The 23,760-nt window shown below is 35.7% G+C and overlaps 2 protein-coding genes across 2 annotated transcripts in view; one reads left to right on the top strand and one right to left on the bottom strand.

Annotated features, from left to right (window-relative positions):
- Nucleotides 1-19,034, top strand: part of Smp_151290 (putative multidrug resistance pump) — a gene marked incomplete at both ends in the record, with an annotated part of 48,289 nt that extends 29,255 nt beyond the window's left edge. Inside the window, 9 exons of the mRNA XM_018789711.1 lie at nucleotides 246-321; nucleotides 2,330-2,399; nucleotides 4,184-4,316; nucleotides 5,121-5,215; nucleotides 6,089-6,266; nucleotides 7,566-7,735; nucleotides 15,962-16,034; nucleotides 16,075-16,193; nucleotides 18,888-19,034. Coding sequence (XP_018655126.1) covers nucleotides 246-321; nucleotides 2,330-2,399; nucleotides 4,184-4,316; nucleotides 5,121-5,215; nucleotides 6,089-6,266; nucleotides 7,566-7,735; nucleotides 15,962-16,034; nucleotides 16,075-16,193; nucleotides 18,888-19,034 — 1,061 coding nt within the window. The remainder of the gene's footprint in view (nucleotides 1-245; nucleotides 322-2,329; nucleotides 2,400-4,183; nucleotides 4,317-5,120; nucleotides 5,216-6,088; nucleotides 6,267-7,565; nucleotides 7,736-15,961; nucleotides 16,035-16,074; nucleotides 16,194-18,887) is intronic.
- A 3,396-nt stretch (nucleotides 19,035-22,430) lies between these two features.
- Smp_054500 (tyrosine kinase) lies at nucleotides 22,431-23,450 on the bottom strand (the record flags this gene model as incomplete). The annotated part of the gene is made up of 2 exons (XM_018789710.1): nucleotides 22,431-23,308; nucleotides 23,403-23,450. 2 exons carry the CDS (start codon nucleotides 23,448-23,450, stop codon nucleotides 22,841-22,843), a joined length of 516 nt encoding a protein of 171 aa, XP_018655125.1. The 3' UTR covers nucleotides 22,431-22,840.
- Between the last annotated feature and the right edge of the window lie 310 nt (nucleotides 23,451-23,760).

Raw genomic sequence — 23,760 nt, 5'->3', positions numbered from 1 at the left:
TCATTAAGATTTAAGTAAGTGTAAATTACAAACCGATAATACTTTAAACTACTACTGAATCTATATTCTCTATGTATTTAAAGATTAAGTGTAAAATAAATTTCCCATAATTTGTTTTGTCTAAATATTATCTACCTTCAAACTGAGTTAATACCTGTAAAATTTCTTAGCTTTTTTCAATCAGTAATTAACTTGAAAAATATATCTATGTAAATAATAAATATTTCCTTCTATTATTTGTTCAGGGACAGCTTCTATTGTCTTTATTCTAACTTTGTGTTTATTAAGATGGAAAATTCCAATGATTTTCACTTCTGAACAGTAAGTTGATCTTTTCTCTTAAAAGACTTAAGTAGGTTGCTCATTTCTATAACAATATAGTAGAACTTAAAAATATGCTTTAAATTGAGATATGGTTCAAAACAGGTATGACAACAATTTAAAACAGATATTTAATTTCTGGCTTAAGAAAAAATTTAATTTAAAAATCACCTGTTCTGAAAATGAGAAAGCCCAATTTGAGATATGCAAACACAGTTTCAAGAAATAATTAGTCTATTAAACGGTTGACAATTTGAATTAAAGAGGCAACAATGATTAGTAATTAAGTCATAATTGATGCTATCGAGGGATGAATTATTGTTTTCTCAGTCGCTCGAACCCTATGTTCAAATGCTAACCAGTCAAATTCACTGCTTTATTACTGTTTACACCATTAGCATACCAATCTAGTCCTAGTTACTTCTGATTACTGTTAATACAACTATGGTTTTCGACAAACGTTTGTACACTAAAGCTTATCACTAGATAAAAATAATACTGAAGCAGTTTTTCAAAAAATCGGGTTTATTGTAAAAGAATTCACGAAAATTAGGAAGTGCTGCTACATAGTACATAACGTAATGATACCGCCAATTTGAGAACAGTAGCTTATGGACCGGATCAATGACGCATAAACCCGAAACAGCAGTCTAGAGTCCTTATCGGTCCTTCTTCCTGCTCAGCCCTGCCCGTTGAGTGCAGAACACCAATCTCAATTTCTGCCATATGAATCATATATTTCAAACAAACTGGGTTTATATACAAACCAAACAGACCACATCATACCATAAAATAGAAAATAACATTTGTCCAACATTTAGCCAAAATTGGCTGTGAATGTGGGAGACAGTAATTGATAGACTGAGCATAACTCATAATCGTATAATCATAGTCTATGGGTCAAAATAAAGCTTGTAGCGAGAGGAACATGAATACGAATAGTTCAGTTACTTAACGATTACACAATAAAAATATATGTATAGTATTAGTCCAGAAATAGATTTCAACAGTTACCATTCATTATTCTCATCGGGACATAACAAAGTAATAATCAATGGATTCCTAACTTTCACATGAAGATACTATAGTACAGCTATTTATTTTAGTGCAAAATACCGAATAAAAACTGCTTTTCTGAACTGAATTGACAGAAACTCCAGTCTTTTTTATTTGAAACTTTGTTTACACAGTATTTCTAAGTCGATAAATTAAATTATCCCCTAAATATTGGACCTCAAACACAATCTTTGTCCTAACATTGTGATAAATATGGTTAATAAAAAACACAAACAATGGCTATTTGAAACTAAGTACCCTACATTTCTTTAATGGCGATTTAACGATTCAAATAATATCTTAGATTTAGCTGAAACAGAACATAAATGCTGAAATAAAACAATACACAAATGAGAATTCAACGATCTTATTTCTTTACTCTCCTCTTTATATAGCATTTAATATGTAGACTATGAATATAAATATTTGTTATTGTTGAATTACTACAGGAATTCAAATGAATATCAGATAACATCGAAGTACTACGCTATTTGATTTAGATAAAGTCGAGAATTTTAAAATGAAATATTGTCTTAAAACTTTACATAGTTGCAGGCGTAAGTCAATTGAAGCTAGACCACCAAGGAAAACCTGAAAGCACTGGACGGCCGTTCCGTCCTATTGTGGCACTCCTCAGCAGTGCGCATCCACGACCTCGCCTCGTGAGATTCGAACCCAGGACCTATCAGTCTCGCGCCAGAGTACTTAACCGGTAGACCACTGAGCCGGCATCCGATGGTGTTTATGTCTAACTCCAACCAATCCAATAGGACGAAACGGCCGTCCAGTGCTTCCAGGTTTTCCTTGGTTGTCTAGTTTCAATTGACTCAGGCTTGCAAATATGAAAATACTAAATCTCCACAAAACCCCTTCTGATAATTAAAACTTTACATTCATTCTCTATTTTAAAAATTCATTTGTAATTATCTAATCTATTTTTATCTTAATAAAGGGATGTCATTGAACTATCTGCTAAATTGTTACCATTGATTGCTACATTTCAAATATTTGATGGAACTGTGGTAAGATTTTAATGAAATTCTCATATATAGTATTTAATTTTCTTTATTTCTCTTGTTTATTACAAACTAGTTTGACATTATTAAATATCCACATTCATATTATATAAAGAATAGTTTCTACAATTGCTTAATTTACATTTTTCAATAGTCGACGACCTGTATCACATGGAATTTACAGTGCTCTTGGGAATCCGCTTCAAAAGTGTTAATTTTTAGTTAGAATATGTACTGTGAAAGAATGTAAAGAATGTTAGGAAAGTTTTATCCACTTCATAGTCAACTTTACTAAGATAATGTTGATTAATTTCACTGACAACCTATGTCACTGCATAAATTTAAACAGTGATACCGCGAAAAGTGTATATGAAAAACACTGAATATATACAACAAGATTATTAAGGATTAATCAGGGGATAGTGATTAAAATTGCACAAATTAGGATCTCCATCAACTAAGAAATGAAAAACAATTTATCAATAGATTCTCGATTTACTTTAGTCACTCACTAACCTTACACACACACACACACACAAAAGCAAAGTAATGTTCAATTTCCGTTTTTCACTGTCACTAAAGGTCTACATACCATAAGCTAGCTATAAAAAAGGAATTATACTAATTCATAAACTTATATCTTTTAATAAACAGATATCGCATTGTTTCCTGGATGTATTAATATCTTGGATCAGGCTTGAATGTTGTTTTACCTTTTATTGACATTATAACATGAAAATAAGTTAACCTGTTATCTCGACGCGAATGATCAACACTAAAAACATTGGTTATTTTTTGTGATACGTCAATATGATGTCCAGATGTCCTATTTACTGTCAAGCATCAGCTAAAAATACCATCACAACCACCTACATAGAATACAGTGTTTAACTAACTTTAAAAACAAGTGACTTTTACTAACTCAAATACTTCTGTGAATACATATATGTATACCTATTTTTAATTAGTTTAAACTGTCGACAACTAACGATGAAGCCTTTTCCGGGATAAGTTAATCACAAATGGTTGGTAAAAAAATGAAGAAATCATGTGATCCCAACCTATGAATAGGGTGATGTATGACTGTGATTCATTTTGAATAAATTCATGGAATTTTATAGTTGAATTCTTGAGTCAATCGAAGCTAGACCATCATGGAAAACCTGGAAGCACTGAATGGCCGTTTCGTCCTATTGTGGGACTCCTCAACAGTGCGCATCCACGATTCATGGAATATAAGTTATATATTCACTATACTATGAAGCCGAATATGAACTGAAATATAGATTGTAGTGTGAATTATATCACTAAAATTTGTATTGATAAAACTGTTAAAGTTGCAGATCAGAAGTTTGTTGAGTTACAAAAAGGAGATTATCTACCCAAAAGTAAATATACTATTTGCAACTAAGTTAAGAAACATTCATGTATCTCTCTCACACAGTATCATCAAAGATATTAAGTATAAAATACGAAAATAATTTTTTTAAAGTAATCAAATTTTACAGGTTTTATCACGGAAAGCCTGTTCTGAGTATAGTTTCAAGGAGTTCTTGAATATTAATTAAATATCATGTAAATCCATGGTTTGATTGATTCGTCCTATAAAATGATGAATTGTACTCGACTATTGATCAATTCTGATCAATCAAGAGGGAAACAAGTCTACCAAATAAAACCGTATACCCTGTGAGTGACATCAAATAAATCCAGTCGATCAATGAACTAAGAATAACTCAAGTTTATGCATAACCGTTAGATAAACCCTCGTTCTTTATTTGATCCCACAGGGTGTTTGCGGCGGTGCCATTCGTGGAGCTGGACTACAACTATTCGGTGCTATTGTTTGTTTCATAAGTTTATATGTAATAGGTTCTCCAATCAGCTTTAGCCTTGTTTATGCTGGTGCTTACGGTTTGGAAGGTAATTCGTTGTATTTTTTGTTTTTAGTTTGTAAATTGAGATAATTAGATTGGCAGTTTAGTTTACAAATAAAGCCACACAAGCCATTTAATATTTAATATTATTTTACTAAAATCCTGTCTTTGCGTTTACAAAACGACAGACTAGTCAGCTAATATAATAAGTCCAATCGAAATAAAAGACTATCCGTCCAACACTAGATGAGTAAAAGACAAACAACTAGCTGTAGTTTTTTGGAAAATCCTCTAAGAAAGAATACTTAAGTCTCGTCAATGTCACCATAAGTGAATACAGAATGAAAGGGTAAACATGGTCAAATTTAATTTCAGGAACTAACATAGTGTTACCCATGAACAGCTGACCGTTCCACTGTGTTAAAGTGAACCGGTAAGCAGATAGTTAGGGAGTAAACTTATCTAAACTGTGCTCACTTCCAATGACTCTTAATATCAGTAACTGGATCCATCACTGTGTGGAACGAAATAATTTTTGACCGAGTCAACTTATGTAACAAAAATTTATTTGTCTGTGAATACAGTTGTACCATTTGTGAGGTTTGAACAAATTGAACTCTTTAGTTGATTTGACCACTTATTTCATCGAACTCTAGAAATTTATGTTTTATCTCCTAGTCCACATTATATAGTAGTAAAGAAATAACACAACCAGTCAGGAGTAGATTAGTTATACACCGAGTGTGATGTTGATATAATGACTATCCAAATGTGTACATTGGATGTAAAAGCAATTATTTTCTTAAAATATCAAGACCCTTTCTCAACTGAATTAATTTATTAACAATAGGTTTATGGGCTGGTATGACAATCGGAACCATTTTTGAAGGTGTTATTTATCTTGTAATATGTCAGCACATTAACTGGGAGAAACAGGTTCAGCTAGTAAGTAAATCTGTCGTTAATTTAAAATCACTTTATTTTGTTTTTGTAATTACTGGATGTTTATCGACAAAATCAAACAGTTTTAAATAGGGTTTTTGGGATTAACTATCTTGAAGACATTTTTATATAATAGATCAGCGTCAAGATGGTAAACACTTGTATTAAAGTCCTCTGTCATATCCTGAAACTTATCTGTAGTTCATTTCACACTCAAAATTGAGAAGCCGTAAATTAAGGTCTTGATGACTAGCTATAATCTGGAAGAGTGATGACGCTAAGAATTTGAGCAAATACTTGCGTTATATCACAAGAAAATGTATCTAACCGATGGAAGTTAAACACTGTATTCTGGAAACATTCATAGATGAACACTTTTTAAAAGGTCTTAACATAGAAAGAAAAAACCGTTTATTTATTTGTTTGTCATGATAATGAATTGCAATGTCATGCATTTTCAGATTTAAGATTTCTGTTAGGCAGACAAAGAACCCACTTGGGCAAAAAATTAACGGTCCTCTGTATTTTGTTAAAACTTATATACATCTTTCTTTGTTTGCTGTGACCTATATAAATTTGTATAGTGGGGTTTGCGTAGATTAGAGAGTTCAAATAATGGTGGATCAGGAACTGATTTAGGCTAAACCACCATTGAAAACTTGAAAGCGACGGACAGCTGTCTCGTCCTGGTATAAAACCCCTCAGTAGCGAGCATCCAGGAATTTACCCCTGAAAATCGAATTCAGGACCTTCAGGCTAGTGCGAACCGTAATATCGTAATTTCAACTAATCATTTTGTATTGTATTCCTATATATAACTCGCTTTAACTTAATCATAAAATTTATTTTTATATCCTAACTTTTTCCGAAATTCAGGCTATCGAAAGAACAGAAGAATTAATACTAAATGTTGACCAAATGCAAGAAAGAAGTACAAATCAACCGACTGAAGAAGTTCAACAGCCAACAGATACCAAACCCTCATCGTTTAAAGATGAATATGTAAATGAAGAGGAACAAATTGATGTTCAAAATGATGTTTCATTTCGTGAAAGTAGGTTTTAATAACAAAATTTTGTCTATAAAATCTAGTAGTGGATTCTATTTTATGAAATTAAAAGCAGTTTTATCGCGAAGCTTTTAAAATTCAATATACGCTGACCAGTTTATATTAACCGTTCCACGTAAAATATTTTAAAATATCATGATGCGAAGACCCTCCATTTCTGTGTAGAAATCAATAACCATTCTTTACTTACTACATTCTAAAAATAGTAAAATAACAATAAATCTATCACTAACCTATTAATTACATTACAATGATTCATTTAAGACTCCCTGAATATCTATGGACAATGTCACTTTTCATTCGAAAATAAATTATACTCAGTGTAATAAAGATTGAAAATTCTTCCAAACTGTTCATCTATGACTTCATTTTGTTGTGTTTGAATCATCCAGCAACATATAAAACTGACTGACGAAACCTTTATCCTCTTCTAGAACACACATACAAATAAATATAGTTGCAGTTAGTATTACTGTCCTATGATTGCTACTAATTATTGTTTGAATTATATCGCTTACTGTTATAAATTAGCCTATTGTGATTTGTGATGAAAGGAGATTTAGAGATTTCTCAAATAAATGAATGATATACGCAAATTAGTTGATAAATATGAATTGATACTATTTGGTCGGATAGTTCTTCCCTAACTTTGTTGTATTGTAGTGTGGCACATTTATATCTGGTCCCCTCTTGTACCAATATTTATGTGTTGAAACAAATAATTGTAGTGAACAAACATCCAAGCGGAGAGGACCAGTATTTTGTTTATCAATCCCTGCACAGCCACATGTTCAGCATGAACAATCCCATAAGTATATTTTATTGACATTAAAATAAGTTTGAGGGGAAGTTTTACTCTGCAGTTATTTCTTTTCCACAAACATTAATATTATATTATAGAACCACGTTAGATTTAGTAATTATTTTATTCTAATTGGAAATCTGCTTACATCATTATGTATTTCATGAGTTTTATAGACAAGTTTGCTTTGTTAATCAATCATTTATCTTCAAGAAAAAATTAAACAATGCAGGAAAATATCTTATATTTCATGATATGTATTTCAGTGAAAGTGTATGAATTACGTTGTCAAACTTTATCAACATCACTTAAAATGTGCAAATTTATAAGAAAGTCACTCTTATTGGAATTACAAAATCATTCAAAAGTATGAAGAAAGCTAAAGCACTTTATTCTATTGGCTTAAGGTACATTAATTGAATTTTATTTCACACATTTCACATGTTAAGGATATTATTTATGTTGATGTAATTCTCTTTCAGATGTGACAGAAGCAGGAGCAAGCTTGGTAGATAACTTCAATCCCCCAACCAATGAATTTAGTCCAAATTCACAAAAAATACTTTCGACTCAATTAGAAAAGGTCGTCTTGCCACGTACTGTATTCATTCTATTAATGTTATTTCTACTAAGTTTAGGCATAATTATGAGAGTACTTAAACCATGGTCAGGTAGATTTGGTGTATACTGTATATTTTCTAACGGAACATTTATCTCCTTAAAGGATCGTATTGATATATTTCTTCCAAATTCAACAGGAACAATTTTAGATGCTAACAATATTTTATTAAAATATTACGACCTAAACTGTACAATATCTATACCCTAAATATTTCGTCCTTTATTTTTGAAGATGTACATATAAAGTCGTATCGTGTACCACGAAAATCACTAATCATTTCTTATTTCAGTATTATTAGTAAGTTCGTAGCACAACAAATAATAATCCTATTCTACATGAAACATTCTTAATCTTAACGAAATACTTGCGGAGGGGATCAAATAAGATAAACTATGCACTTTAAAGTGAATAGTAATAACTGTTAGGTTTAAGTATTTCATTTATTTCAACCAATCAGTATGGTTCATCCAATTCCTGAAGAGAACCAACTCTGCTAGTAGTAACGTCAATGACATAAGCATCGGCTAGTGAAGGTTTAAATTCATGAAATAGTATAAGTTCTCTCCATGATTCTGATGAGACGTAGTTATAAATTTCTGCTAACTGTCTTTAATCATTTATTATGAAACGTCTATTTATTTTATTTATTTATTTGAACACATAAATATTGGTACAAGGGGGCACTAGATATATATGCGCCACACAAAACAATAAGGATGGGAAGAGAAGAGGCTAAGGTGCATATAAGACAAAAGAACAATAACAACCACAGATTAGTGTATGTTAATGTAATAGTGAGAATAATTATGGGGGAAACAGAAATGTACAACCAGAAGAACTTTTCAGTTAAGGAAGTTATAACCACTCTTTATGAAGAAAGTAAAATAAGCTTACAGCAAGATTGCCACAGGCTTCTATTCTGAGCCATATCTGATAACGTCCTAGCCACTATGTTGCACCATCCGACCGTTTACAGCCAGACTAACATCACGAAGACGCCAAAGATGGCCTAGATTGGCATAAGCCGCCCTGGCTTTCATCATACGTGAGTCAACCTCATCATCATGAAACGTCGATCTTGATGGAAAATCTGGTAGTACAGTAGCAACGAGCCAGACTGGATAGAATGAATAGGGCGAACAAAAACATCAACAGAAAGATGAATAAGTTGCAAAGCTTGTCAAAATCCAAAGTAGGAATTTGTAGCCGCTATATTCTAGTGTGGTACGCAATGAAAACCAAAGGATCAACCGACTCGAGCTTTTATATCTTGAATTATGTTTGACAGAAACGAGTTTGAATGTGACTGCAACATTAGTAAACTGGGAATCCAAAAGGGTCCACATTATCCATGTATCAGGTGTTTTTAAAGACAAATTAATGTTTAGTTCTTTGAATAAAAATACTATACAACAAGAAGTACAGGGAATAAAGTAATAATATTGTTTTCTGCGTATAATGAATTAAACCCGTATGACATATGATCAACAAAAGCCTCTAGATTCCAAATGTATCTGTACTAACTACAGAATTAAACCTGATAAATTGAGAAAAGAAAAACACTGACATCGCTAATTGTACATCTTTAATGTCGATTGAGTTATCTTTAGCTGTGTCCAAATAAGCCGGAACTAAAGTGCCTTTGAGAACAATTTCATACTCAGCTCGGTTTTTTATATTCACTTAGAACCTCGATTAACGTCTGATTAATGATAAAATTGGTGAATAGTCTATTTGTCTTTTGATTTGAACGTCACACCTCTACTATAAGAGCAACTAGTCCATGGAGCATACTCTCTGCTTACTATTTTGATACACCAAATAATTGTATGCATCATCGTGATGGACTAGTCCTATTCCACTAAAAGAAAGAATGTCTTTAAAGACTATCCAAACAATGGATTCACGATACCTGTACATATCAATTAGTGCTCCCTATAAGGCCAATATTAAAGCACTATATATCTTAACTGTTAGTAATACAAGTAACAAATTTCATATGATGAAACTAAAGCAGTGTAAACGCCACATCCGCCACAGCTTAAATGAGGATCCAGATTTCTGCGATCAATCGTACCTCTTTTCTGTAGGTTCATTACGTGTCTACCCAGTAGATGTAGACTCTGTACAATCTGGAATACACACACTTTAGTGTTAGGATTGACAACTGAAATTGGAACAGACTCACCTAAGTCCTGGAATTGTATACAATCATCCTGTCGGTTGGGTAGTGAAATCACTGATATCTAGAATTTGAATCAGACTTTCCAACACTATCCTCCCTCACGAAATAATGTAAGGTCCTTATGTCGCAATGTTATTACCAATTTGACGTCCCTAGTTGGTATCGTATTCTTATATCTCACATTTCGATTATTAGATGTCAGTATTTGAGGATAAACAATAACACGTAATTTGAGGCATTCCATCATGTGACTTTGACTTGCATAAAAATTATGATACATATTCTTTTTGTTATTCATATTAAAATACAAAGATAGATATGCATTGATATGTGTAATTAACACATGTGATTTATTTAGGCTTGATTCACTTGCGAAACAAACGAATGGAAAACATGTATCTGCCTCATACTCATTAGGATAATCTTGGACTTGATTTAGATTCTCTGCCTGTGCAGACTCCATATCTGGGCAAACTGGTTCTCTGATTGCTTCAGGAAAACTTGCTATTCCCTCTGATTCATCATACCACTGACTAGGGATTCTTCTCAGCAAACATTGGTTTGAAGAATATCCAACATCTGATACAATAACACCAGAAATGTGACTAGAGGTCGACTCATTCGGAACATATTTGTCACATTCATTAAGAATATCACTAGAGATAAATTTATTGTGAGGACCACTGACACTTGATATGATATCAGAATTTGATTTTTCTGGAATATTTACATCAAATTTATTAAGAGTTTCATTGGAGAATAATGGATCATTAAAAAAATTAGCATCTACCAAAACCAAGTCCGGTTTTGATTATGATTTGACTCAATCAACATATTCTCAGAGTTGCGAGAAATTTCATTAGAAATATGTGAATCATTATGACAAACCATATCTGGTACAATAACACGAGCAATCTGATAAGAAGTTGGTTGATTGGAAACTTTTGTCTCACAATGATTCTGGGTTTCATTCAACTATAGACTTCTATGTGACGTTATACCGCTTCCCGAAGTTTGGAATAAAGATAAGTAATCTTTGAAATGGTGGAGAATATTCGTAGCTCAGGTGGATGATTTTGATGGAGTTTTCTTTTCTGAGCTAGATGGCGATCTTTAGAAACATGCAACTTAGTAGGGTCACAAATTTCAGCAGTAGTTTCAGCGAAATGAACCGTGGTATTACAAACTGACTGAATGTGTCCAGTTTTACCACATTTAAAGCATTTAGAATTACGACATACGCATGAATTACATGGGTGAAACTTGCCACAGAACAAGCATTTGTCAAACTTGTGTTCATTTTCGTGAACTGTTCCACAACTCAATGAATCGTTATCTGAATAACCTTGGTTACTCATTGAACTAGGACGACGTAGTAAAGTAGTGAAATCCCTGACATTCTGGCGAGTCATTTCATCGAATGTTTCTCCCTTACTTCATTTGAAATTTGTACACTTTACATGGTCCAGCAGTAGTTGCTTGAGAGTTGCATAAGGTAGTGAAATCGGTTTGTCTAGAAGTGCCAAAGTCTTTATAAGGCTGTATGCCTCCTTTTCGATGAGCGTAAGAAAATGAGCCACAATATTAACATCCTCAAAATTTTCCTTGGTCATAGCCCAGACTTCGAACCTCTCTATGTAATCCTCAAAAGCATTAAAATCTGAATGTATATACAACCGTCTCATCACAGGCTCCATAGCGACGCCAATGTGACATTTAAGTGTATTTGAATTATAGTATAAACTAGAAATCCCAGCAATAACGCAATCTGATCAAGAAGTATTAGATGAACACGAACGAATGTATTGTATTTGGAATTCAAAAACAAGCATTGTTTCATATAAATATCACAGTCCCACTAATGCTAAGCTGGTTTATAACTGACTAATATGAGTATACTTTTCGACTATAGACCAAAGATTCAAGCTTTGACAAGTGTTACACTCCGACTGATAACAATTAACTTCGGGAAGCGGCCTAGATAATTCCCTGAAATATCCTTTCCAGTCAGAAATCGAACACAACAAGGAGATCAACCTTCTTTCATTACCTAATTCAATCATAATAATTCTAACACTTTTAGTCTTATATACATTAATTACCAGACGGCTATACAACATACACACGAAATTATAGTTGATACACAAGGAAACCATAAGCGACAGAGAACTGTTGAGCCAGTGAAACACCACCAAGTTCTAGACAAATTATCCAGCAGGCAGATCGCCGAACTTAAGATGGTTTACCGAGTCCTATCACGGTCATGGATAAGCAACGCTTGTTAGTCAACTATACTCAATGGACAGGGGTTTGAGGCAATTGTTCCACTTTATGCTTCTCCCAACTTGTCTTTCTAATACAAGCGCCTGATCTCTGGGAGCGTTTGTTCTAACCGGTCGCTTAGGAAGCCTATTTATATTTTTATCACGATAGGACAGGGAAGGTTATGTGTTGATCACGAGATGTTACTTCGAAGTAAGCTAAGAGGTGAAACCATCCTCTTCCAACTTTATTAGATCCATAAAACTACTTAAATTGGTGGTTCGCAGAACAAGAAAACAGGCTAATAAATGGTTGCTGCTAATTAAAGAATGGTAAAACGTCTAACCGCAGTAAATCAGTCCAGCAAAGATTTATCATACAAGGGATACTGAAATTCTGAGGCTGATTTGTTAAGTTATTGCGTAACAAAAAGGTATATACTAACTTTCCGTAAAACAATTCCAAAAGTTGCGAGTTTCTCAATATTCTCTTCACTCTAACAGCACTCTCTTCTGTGAAGAGTCATCAGGAAGAGTGGTCACCCGTTTGGCCTGAGTTCGAGCGTGGCAATAAATCACTTGACAGAAAACGAGATAAGACTCTTTTTACGGAAGGAACTCCAAGCATTTAACTGACTGAGAACCGTTATTCTGAATGTCACTGTTCTTTCTTGATTTGCATTTTCACCTTGTATGGGCCTAATCTTGCTTTGGTTTGGTATTTGCAAAGTCTTACTCTGAAAATGCGAAATTAGGAGGCTTTACTTAAAAACTGCCATAATTATTGTCAGAAGAATATATGTGGGTTGATTACTTATTACTTATGAATAAAATATCAATACCTGAACTGGAATTTGGCTTTCTTGTTGTTTGGGCCGCAAGTTACGAGAGTGTTGATCTATCGCGCATCACGAACCGAATAAAACAGAATTTGGACGAAACAGCTGCATATTACTTAAACTAGGATGCTTGCACTCTTCCTGCCATAATACAAACATACCACTCGGTAGCCTAAACGGTTTCTTTCTCTGCATGCTTGTGATGTTTGAATGAATCAATAATCTCTTTTTATTGATGACTGTTTTGATTTTCAATTCCAAATAAAATACATTCGTTTGTGCTCATCTAATACTTCCTGACCAAATTGCGTTATTCCTGAGATTACTAGTTTATACTACAATCCAAATACTTCTGATTATCATAATGCAGCTTTTCACAAGTTGGTAATTTACTCGACTGAAAGGACTGTGTTGTGTGGTGCTCGGTGTTTTCAAATGTAATATGAATTTCATGCGATACATTTCTGCGTTGTGTTTCTAAGCTCGTTTGTTAATCTAAGAAAAGTTATGTTTCTAGAGGACTGAAACCTAAATAATGATCTTTTTCTGGCTATGGTTTAACTAAAGGTTCATGCATGTTCAGCAAGATTTTATTCTGTACGAAAATGTAGGCTTCATGAACGGCGTATTTTGTCCATTGATCTGTCGTGTTCATCCTAACACATGATCCGCGGTGTAAACTCCAGATGGTAATGGTTTAGATACTTACAACCGACAAGATGATCAAATATAATTCCGGGAACCAAATTATACACAGTCCATACTCATCGCAGAATCGGACAGATACATTGTATATCGTACATCATACAACAGACTACAGAAAATCGGATATCCATTCAGGCTGTGGTGGTTGTGGTACTGGCGTCAAATAACGCTTCCTCTGTATATTATTTCACACCTGACTCAAATTCCAAATTTAGTAACTTCGATTGTGCTCACGATGTACTCTTTGCTTTGAAAAATGTTTCATACGTGGCCATTAGGATACGATTTGGATAGTTCTGGGTACTATTAGTTAGCATACCGAGGCCGATGACTTCAGACTACTGGATGATTCTCCTAACAGTTTCATATGTTTGTGCAAAATCGTAGGAGACATGGCCGATGAAACTATCTTTTCTCTGTCATCAAGAACATTATATCTGACAACCATGTTTTCTATTCCGGGGCGTGATAGCGTTGTGCGGCCGGTGTAATCTGCCGCGAAAGAGCAAGCAAGCGTTCAAATCTACGTTCTTTTATTCTATTTTATCTTTACCCGAGCGTCCTTGGTCTTAACTAATGTCATGCGCGGGTAGAGAAGATTAACTTTGAGCTGAAGCTAAAACAAGCCGAATTTCCATCAGTCCATCGATACTCCCGCCTTCTATCTCCGGTCCTGAGCCTTCCGACCTTGATATTGTTGACGAACTTCATGATCGGTCAGACAGGCGACTAACTTCTAGGTAAAAATAGTATGGGTATCAAGACCCTAAGATCATCATTAAAAACTGCTTACTGGGTGAACAGTCTAAACTCGACTCTCACTTCCAACTCCTATCCTTTTGTTACAAATATCACAGGAAAATTTAGCAATTTAGACAAAGCAGCTCTATGTCATCTCTTCATTTGTGTGAGAGGTAGTGATCATGGTTTACACCATGTCTTGATCACTACATAACAATAGTGGTTATTGCAATGATTATTAAATCCAAAAGATACTGTGCCGGACTCACTTCGTCGTATATCTTTTAGGTGAACAACTTGTCAAGTAGATCTAGCAGTGATGCAATGTATTATGTAGTGATTAGGTTAAGTTCATAAGATTTAAAAATTTAGTAGCCGCAAAGCACTTGGTAAGATTAAAATAAGCGATTAAGTAAACCGGTAAAAAGAACTTGACTGCAGCCTAATGACTTATCTTCACAAATTTTTTTTATAAACAAGTATTTCGACCAAATTTCTATCTAAACATTTGATGGTATGAACGATCTTAACAGAGGCCCTCCAAACAGCACAAAGGCTAGAAATGGTAGATGTATATAGTGATAAAACCTTTTGGTCTCATATCATCAGAGTAGATCTATTTGTATGCTCTGTCAAAAATGTGGAGTATGTATTTCATTTGGAACATCATTTGTCATGACTGATGGTAGATAAGAAAACCGAACCAATATCGAGACTAACTGAGTCAGACACTATTGTTTGCTTTTAATGGTTAGCAAGAATGGGGAAATATATTATATCCCAAACAACCAATCAAGGGGAAATAAAGCGGAAATGAAGCTATTTTCAGATGACCCGGACACCTGATAATCGTAATTAAATTATCACAATTGATGCTCTAGCATCAGCAAACTACTCATAACGTTTGCGATAAAATGTTTTGAACATATGCCGTATTTTGCGTACACTAAACTTCTCGTGTGCTGTGTTGTGGGAACGAAGGCGAACACAGATATTTGAGATAGTGACAAAGGCGTTTTAGGGGTGGATGCGAAATTACGCCGGTGTGTTTATAGGCGGAAAGTAGACAGTTCGGCGTATATTTAGGTGAAAAATAGACAATTTAGCGACATTTGAAACACAGAACGACATAAAGGGGAAATTCCGCAATATTTCCCCTGGACAGTCGAAAAAGCGGACATTTTTGCACATTTCCGCACTATTTCCCTCTATTTTCCAACGCATTTTAACTTTATTTCCTTTTTATTGGTTGTTTGGGATATTTTATATACCCTTGATAAAAATGACTTCTTAGGATGTAGAAGAACGCGCCAAACCCTTATCAGGCACTCTCATCAATGAATTCAGAATATAGGTATTTAGCATTACTAGTATTGTCTATTGCAACTGATGACGATATACATTGAAAGCACCTTCAGACGTGTCGTCTGTGGAGAATTTCAAATGCATGCGTTACATCCGAGAAAATGTTACTGGACAATGACACAGTTAGTTACGCTATTTCAACTTTCTTATAAAATCTCAGTTCCTCACATCTCTTCACAAACTTTTCAATCAATCGAAGTCTAGTGGATCACTGTATATTACGATGAAAAGATGTAAGTGTTTTTCTCGTACTGAAAGTTTCCCTATGTTTAGATGATGGACGAGTTAAGCCTGTTCCCAAGCGGGTTCAAAAAGTGAAAGATGTTCATGTAACTAATGAAAATAGCTGTCTTCTTCGAGCTACACTTGGAAACCAAAAAATCAGTACTGTGGTGAGTTTTCAATAACTGAGTACGCGACTGTGAAAATTATGGTATGATATTATGTAGAGACCTTTTATTCACTTCCTCGTTAGTAAACTAATCTAATGGAAATTTTCCAACAACATTTTGCAAGTTTTAGGCGTGAGCCTGTGTATTCGTCCCGTCCCACCTAGTAGCGGCAATATACCTAAAAACCTAGGTTGGCGAGACTGAACTATACTGCCGACCTTTGAACGAATCTTAAATGACCTTGAGAAATATTAGCCAATCAGAAGACAGTACACAATGAAATATATAATACAAAACTCAAAAATTAAAGGGGATACTGTTCTTTTACATGACTTTAGAACTTCTCAAGGTCGGATATAGGTTCAGAAGTTCTAAAATCATAGTACATACGGTACAGGAACACATCCATATAGCTCCATAGTAGTCGGCCTATGAAACCATGATAAGGTCTCAAAAATTCTTTTAGCCTCGACCACATAGCTTCAATGTTGTTGGTATATTGGTATGGTTTACGGTTTAGGGTTAAAGGTGAGACTATAAGTTATGGACGACCTTTGAGCGACGCTAGAGTGATCCTGAGAGTGTCAACATAATAACTAAGACCAAACGAGGGTTATAAACCTGTGTGAAGAATTCAAAGTATGATTTACAGTTCATGGTTAAGGCTAGGAATTATACTTAGGGTTTTCATCACGAACTGACATCAGTTATAATGCCAAAACTCTTTATCCAAATGGATAATTGAATTTCGCGCCAAAATCTCATGATCACTTGTCTTGTAGACGCTGAATTATCACGTCTTCCCTAAAATCTGCTGTAAACCGATCATACGTAAGCATCGAGTACCGAACTTAGCGCCGTGACCTTGAAAACCCGCGAAAGCTTCTGATTGGCTCGGCAGTATAGTTTAGTCTCGCCCTCGCATTATGTGAAATATCTCACAGTTGTAAAATAACAAACTTGGTTGTTTTAATGTTTAGTAAGCTTGGTACACTGCGGTTACTTGTCTCGTGCAGCTCAATGGTTCCCAGTGGTTGATACAGACTTAAGGGTATCACGGAAATGTAAAGCGTTTCAAGCTGTAGAAGTCATGCACCGCTTTCAGGACGCAACTCGTTATGTATATTGGTCGTCTTGTTAATGCGACCTCGTTATAGTTATAGGGTTATAACTGTGGAAATAGTAATCCTGCTTCAGATGACTGGTTGGTGAAATAGCTCGTGAGTTATGGTATGGTATTCGGATTCTAGATAACACTAAATACTTTCTTTTCGAAGTTTAACGTTATGACGGTTCTGCTATTCAAGTGCCTTACTGAATAACCCATTTATATAAGTACTTAAATCTCACTGAAAGAGTACTGGTCATTTAATTTTCTAGGAACTCTGAATTTTGCTACTATTTTTCTTCATTTGTCCTTTGTAATCTCTACTCCACTGTTAGGAAACTTATATTGTTAATTGTTGGACCTTTTAACCAAGTTCAAACAAACTCACAGGTATTTTTCAGCTCGTTCCAATGTGTAAGGAACTGAATGTATCTACACCATAAAACTATTTTTGAAGATTCCATGTTCTTAGTTCGTTTATTCAAACGCCTGGCTCATCAGTTTCTAATATCTAACTGGATTATATCTATATCGTCCCGTCACTCTCTAGACCACCAGGGATTAGGAAATAGTAAAACAGGAAACTCAAAGTGTCGAGATCTTTTTCGTGGTAAAAATAAAACTCTTGTTATTTATATAATTAAAGCACACTTAGGTCACAAAAAACTTCCAGTTCAGTTGGCTCATTTCATTTTTGCGAACAATATAAACAAAAACCACCACAGGGTCTCCATTGACTCCTGTCGCCAACCATGTTTGATAACGTATCAAGCCACTGAGTTGCACCACTTGTACGACACCAACCGAGAGATGATGGACTTGCAAATGTTAATCCGCTTTTACTATTTATTATACCTCAGTTTTGGCGTAAGAAAATAAGACACTCTTTGACTAAGTACGATTTGAATAATTTGTGCAACACATATTTAGACGTTGCCATCCGCATACTTGAGGTCAAAAACCCTTCTCTAGTAACATTTCTACACCACCGTTACATACTTCCTTTAGGGCTGTTTCCAGTGTCACCGACAACAAAGTTAAAGACGAATCGTAAGACTAGGTAACCCTATCCTACCTGCCACTGGAACGGAACAATTGAGGATGATGGCTATATGTTCTAACCTGCCTGATGCGTTTATGAAGAACCTTTAAAATGTTAATAAACTTCCTGGGGGAGATAAATATATAATCAACACGTCCATGACCTGAATGAAAATCTGTTCACTCCTTGCAGATCAGTCCTCGGTTCAGCGTGATCTACGGAGTATGACAGGCATCAATCGTTTGGAAGAGATCAGAAATACACTTATACCTCCATGGGTGTTGAATAAACCAAGTGGACTTTTTTTAAGAAAAAACCGACGATCGCCATTATACTTAATAGTCAGTAACGAAAATAGATGTAGAAAGATGATAAATCATAACTGAAGATAAGAAAAGTCTAATTTAGAAAGACTCAACGATATAATTCACAAGTACGTGGACGGAACACATACATTTATGTAGTGTAAGACCATTCTAACTTTTCAAATTATTGGTACGGAAATTTGAATGCTCAAATAAGTTTCTGCAATTATTTTAAATAGGTTCACCAGAAGGACATGAATCGATTCAACCAAGCTTATTCCAACCTCCTGAAAGCTAATATCGATGGTTTGAAGAAACGTGATAAACGTGTAAAGTCGACAAATATATCAAGTAAACTCAATCGACCCAAGACAGAAAAAGGCTAATGCAAAACATAATATTCAGGATTTTGACTGATTTCACTATACTTAATGTGTTTATTTTCAGTTCTCTGTACATAATGTTATATCCAGCTTCCAGTCATATTGGTGACATGATAATAAAAATGTTTGACTTATCGTGTAAATTGAATTAAAGGTAATGCTTTGCACATGTACGGCTTCTGCCATCTGTTTAGTGGGTTTATGAAAAAAAAATTAGAAACAATAACTTCTGATCAACATTTTGACCTATTTTTTTTTTGGTGTCTGACGAAATCTCAGCACGGATTCAAAAAGCTCGTTTGGCTTTTGCTAACTTACGTCACCTATGGCGAAGACGAGATATCCGTCTATCAATTAAGGGACGATTAAGGGCGCAGCAGTTCGCTCTGTTCTAATTTACGGCTGTGAAACATGGCCATTAAGAGAAGATACTCGAAAGTTACTAGTATTTGACTACAAATGCCTTAGAAATATTGCTCGCATCTGCTGGGATAACCGGGTAAGTAATAGTGAGGTTAGACACAGGGTATTAGGAAATGATGGTAAATCAGTTGATAAGGTCATGAATCTTCATCCACTGAGATGGTTAGGCCACGTGTTACGTATGCCTGAACACCGATTACCACGACGCGCAATGCTGACTAGTGTAGGGGATGGTTGGAAGAGTTAGGGGCGGCCAAACCAAAGCGTGGCATCAGTGCTTGAAGTCACTAACTTCTAGTCTGAGCCATGTTGGCAGATGCGGACTACCTGGTTGGGGTCCGCGTGACTATCGTAACCAATGGTTGGAGACTCTGGGTGACATGGCTCAGAATCGATCACAATGGCGTAGGTGTATACACTCTTTATCTTCCCTTAAACCTTGAGATTAAAATTGCTTCATAACTTTTTTCCTTCCCATACTATATCCTTATATACAACCTATCTTTTATACACTACCACCACTAAATTAACTATTTCTATGAATCCGGTGTTCATCTTGTTGTGCTAACGAGGTATGGCAACTTGGACCGATGCATATGTGTGCCTGGTCCTACGTTGTAGCTGACTGACTGACTGTTTTTGTACTCCAAAAGGGATGAATTGATTTTTTATATTTAATTTCAACTCAGTTGCGTTAATGTAGACGTCAACTTACTACGAAATTGTCTGACAAAAGCAGTCGTAAGCAACTTAAAAACCCGTCACCAATGTCTACTACAGCAAGTTTCATTACCAGAGGTAAATGTAAACCAAAGTGCTAGTTCTATCAGTAATAGGGGAAGTTTAGACAGAAGTCCCCTAAGTTAGCAGATAAATTGAAACAATTTAACAAATCAACATATCAATGTAATATGGTTGTGCATCATGTTTATGTTTACTTATATACAAACAAGGCAACTAATGTGTACATACTTTTCTACCTAAATCAATCTGATTAGCGATTCCTAACTGCACCGTAAAACGTCAAATTCAGAATTACTAGCTGATGGTGTTGCTCCAAAATACAATTACCAAAGAAAACGTTTATAGCAGGTGATCACAGATGATGTTTTATCAATCACTGAGATAGCACAACTCTAAGGTCACCTTGCGACTATCAGTTTGCTAGATACTTTCTGTTAATTCGGTATCACATCTTTCAGTAGAAACATGCTGTCCACCTCAAGGTCTTAGAAGTAGGTAAATATGCAGAGTAATTACACATGATACGTTTATCAACTGTCTGAGTTGACAAGATGAATATTCAGTTTAGCTATTTCCTCAACACTTGGGCAACCCAGAATTGCACATTCAGAATATCGAAATCAGAATTTTGTCGCCTGTTAATATATAACGAAGTTAAAGACGAGTTTGAGGTATAGATAGCATTCTAAAATTGACTAAGCATATTTGTGCCCCCAAATGCCCTGGTACGGCCGAGAGTGGGGAGAGTCCGCTCTCCCTCTTCAAATGTTCTCACATGGCCAGCGAATATATAGCCTCTGCCAGGGAAGTCACACTCACTGCCTTCTCGTGGCGGGGGTGTTGCTTACGAAATTGAGAGGACGAAAAGCGAATGTCCGGCGCTCTAACCGGGTTGGTGGACACGGATAGTCCACCTAGGGGAGTTGGAAAACCCTGATTCCAAACCAATGGTGCACATGGGCTCCAGTATCCCGAGGGAACAAATGGCGTACGAATCAATCGTTGATCACCGGCTACCATGGGACTGCATCTCTTTACGATGCTCCACTGCCTTGTGGATCAGATCTTTCGGTCAAAGGCTCCGGGTGTGGGCCCCTAAGAAAACCACCTGCTTCAGTTCGGGCACCTTGGCAGTATTACAGCCCTCACACAAATCGAATGAGATTTGTATGGCGCATATGTATCTGGTGCTTCCTTGTACCAATATTTATGTGTTTAAATAAAATAAAACATATTTGTTGGGTTTCAGCACATGTCACTCGCTGTTTATTAAGTATCAACCAGTTAGCAACAACTTTAACGACTGTACCTCATAGAAGTTTAGAATCACGTACTTTTGAGGATGAAACTTCCCTTGCTCTGGATCATTGGCCTTCGAAAGATTATCGCGGGTTTGATAAAGATGAACTAACCATTGAATACTAGCTCAGTGGGCTATAGGTCATGCGCAAGACCAAAGGGTCTCGGTTCGTCCTCCCGTTGCGGAGTCATGAATGTCCACTCCTGAGTTTCATGCCAGGATAAGGCGGCTGCCTAGTGCTTTCAGGTTCTCGATGATTGTTCAAATTATGTCGGTCGGTGGTACCCGTAAGATACCCAGATCGCGTAGTCATGAATTTTATGCTATTTGGCACAGTGGAAAACATCTGATAACTCCAAGATAGCCCCTTTACTATTGCAAATTATTTATTTGAACACATAAATATTGGTACAAAGGTTCACCAGATACATATGCGTCACACAAATCTCATTTGATTTGTGTGAGGGCTGTAATACTGCCCGAGTGCCCAAACCGAAGCAGGTGGTTTTCTTAGGGGCCCACACCCGGAGCCTTTGACCGAAAGATCTGATCCACAAGGCTATGGAGCATCGTGAGGAGATGCAGTCCCATGGTAGCCGGTGATCAACGATTGATTCGCACGCCATTTGTTCCCTCAGGATACTGGAGCCCATGTGCACTATTGGTTTGGAATCAGGGTTTTCCAACTCCCCTAGGTGGACTTTTTCGTGTCCACCAACCCGGTTAGAGCGCCGGACATCCGCTTTACGTACTCTCGATTTCGTAAGCAACACCCCCGCCACGAGAAGGCAGTGAGTGTGACTACCCTGTCAGAGGCTACATACACGTGAGAGCATTTGAAGAGGGAGAGCGGACTCTCCCCACTCTCAACGATACCAGGGCAAATAGTACTTTATAGTATATATTTAGGGTCACTGTATCAATAAACACTTGAAGGATCGTAATATTGATTTATTCATAGAAGAGACTGAGTAAAAAAACCTAGGCTTTAGCATAGAGAACAAGCAAATGGCCAAAGAAAAAGTTGACAATTCGTTAGATCAGGGAAGGATAAAGATAAAGTGGTACAAAATAATTTCTACAATAATTAGAAAGAACTATCAACAAATAGAAGTACATATTGGTTTGAGCGGAAGCTGTTACGTTGGTTCCGATTTTCATGACTAGTCTGTCATACATTATAGTCCCTATACTTGAAAATCAATATTTTGTATTCATATTTACAGGTAGATGGAATTGAATTTACATGATTTGATGGAAACAAAGTTGTAGGTGCCGAATCACCGCGGTCATTATCATTAAAATCAGAAATTGACTTGTCACTATACCAAGAATCTAAAAGTTATGGTGATACGGAAATCTCGATGTGGTTGTGGTAGGCTCCAGAGGAGGGATTTTGTTTATTCTGCAAAACTACCATTGAACTTCCATTAGGATGACTATGGATGTTGGTATTTGCATTTCTGTAAGCTGGTTGCTCATCTTCACAGAACTGTTCCAAACGAAAGTGAATTGTTGCAAAAGATGGTCGTTTATTTTCATCAGCTGCCCAACATTCTAGCATAAGATCGTATAGTTCTGGTGGGCAACCGGGTGGTTTCGACATGCGGTATCCAGCATCCACTTGTCTGAGCACTTCTGCATTATGCATTCCTGGGTAAGGGGAACGACCATATGTGACTATTTCAGTCAACAGAATACCAAAAGACCACACGTCAGACTTTATGGTAAAACGTGAATAATTAGCTGCTTCAGGCGATGTCCACTTTATAGGGAATCTAGCTCCTGCATGTGCTACATATTCTCTGTTCTAGAATTTAAAAAAAATTAATCCACAGCTTATAGATATTTACATAAATGAAAATTATAATGTCCAAAATTAAAAATCTTCAATGACTATTTACAACAGTTTGAAATTCGACTAAATCAAATACATCCGCAATTCCACACATCAAACCAAATAAATTAGCGATGAACTAGGTGTATAGAGAAAATATATGGTACGAAAGTAGATTCGGTTTCGAACACTAATACGTTCTATTGTCAAATTTTCAGGGCTAGAAGACTTAATTGCGGATATCTTATTGTCCCGTTGACTGTCTGGTTTGGTTAGCCGCTGACAACGTAGTTGATCGACCTTCACTGCATGGAAAGGTATTCTCGGAAATCGGTCCATTTAGACATCTATTTATGGTGGATTGTCTGGAGACAACTGCAGGATATTGAGATATTTAACTGAATCACGTAGCACTGCCAAAAATA

This window comes from Schistosoma mansoni, chromosome W, assembly GCF_000237925.1.
Source record: "Schistosoma mansoni strain Puerto Rico chromosome W, complete genome".
NCBI classification, from domain to species: domain Eukaryota; kingdom Metazoa; phylum Platyhelminthes; class Trematoda; order Strigeidida; family Schistosomatidae; genus Schistosoma; species Schistosoma mansoni.
This window is presented reverse-complemented; position numbering and strand designations above follow the sequence as displayed.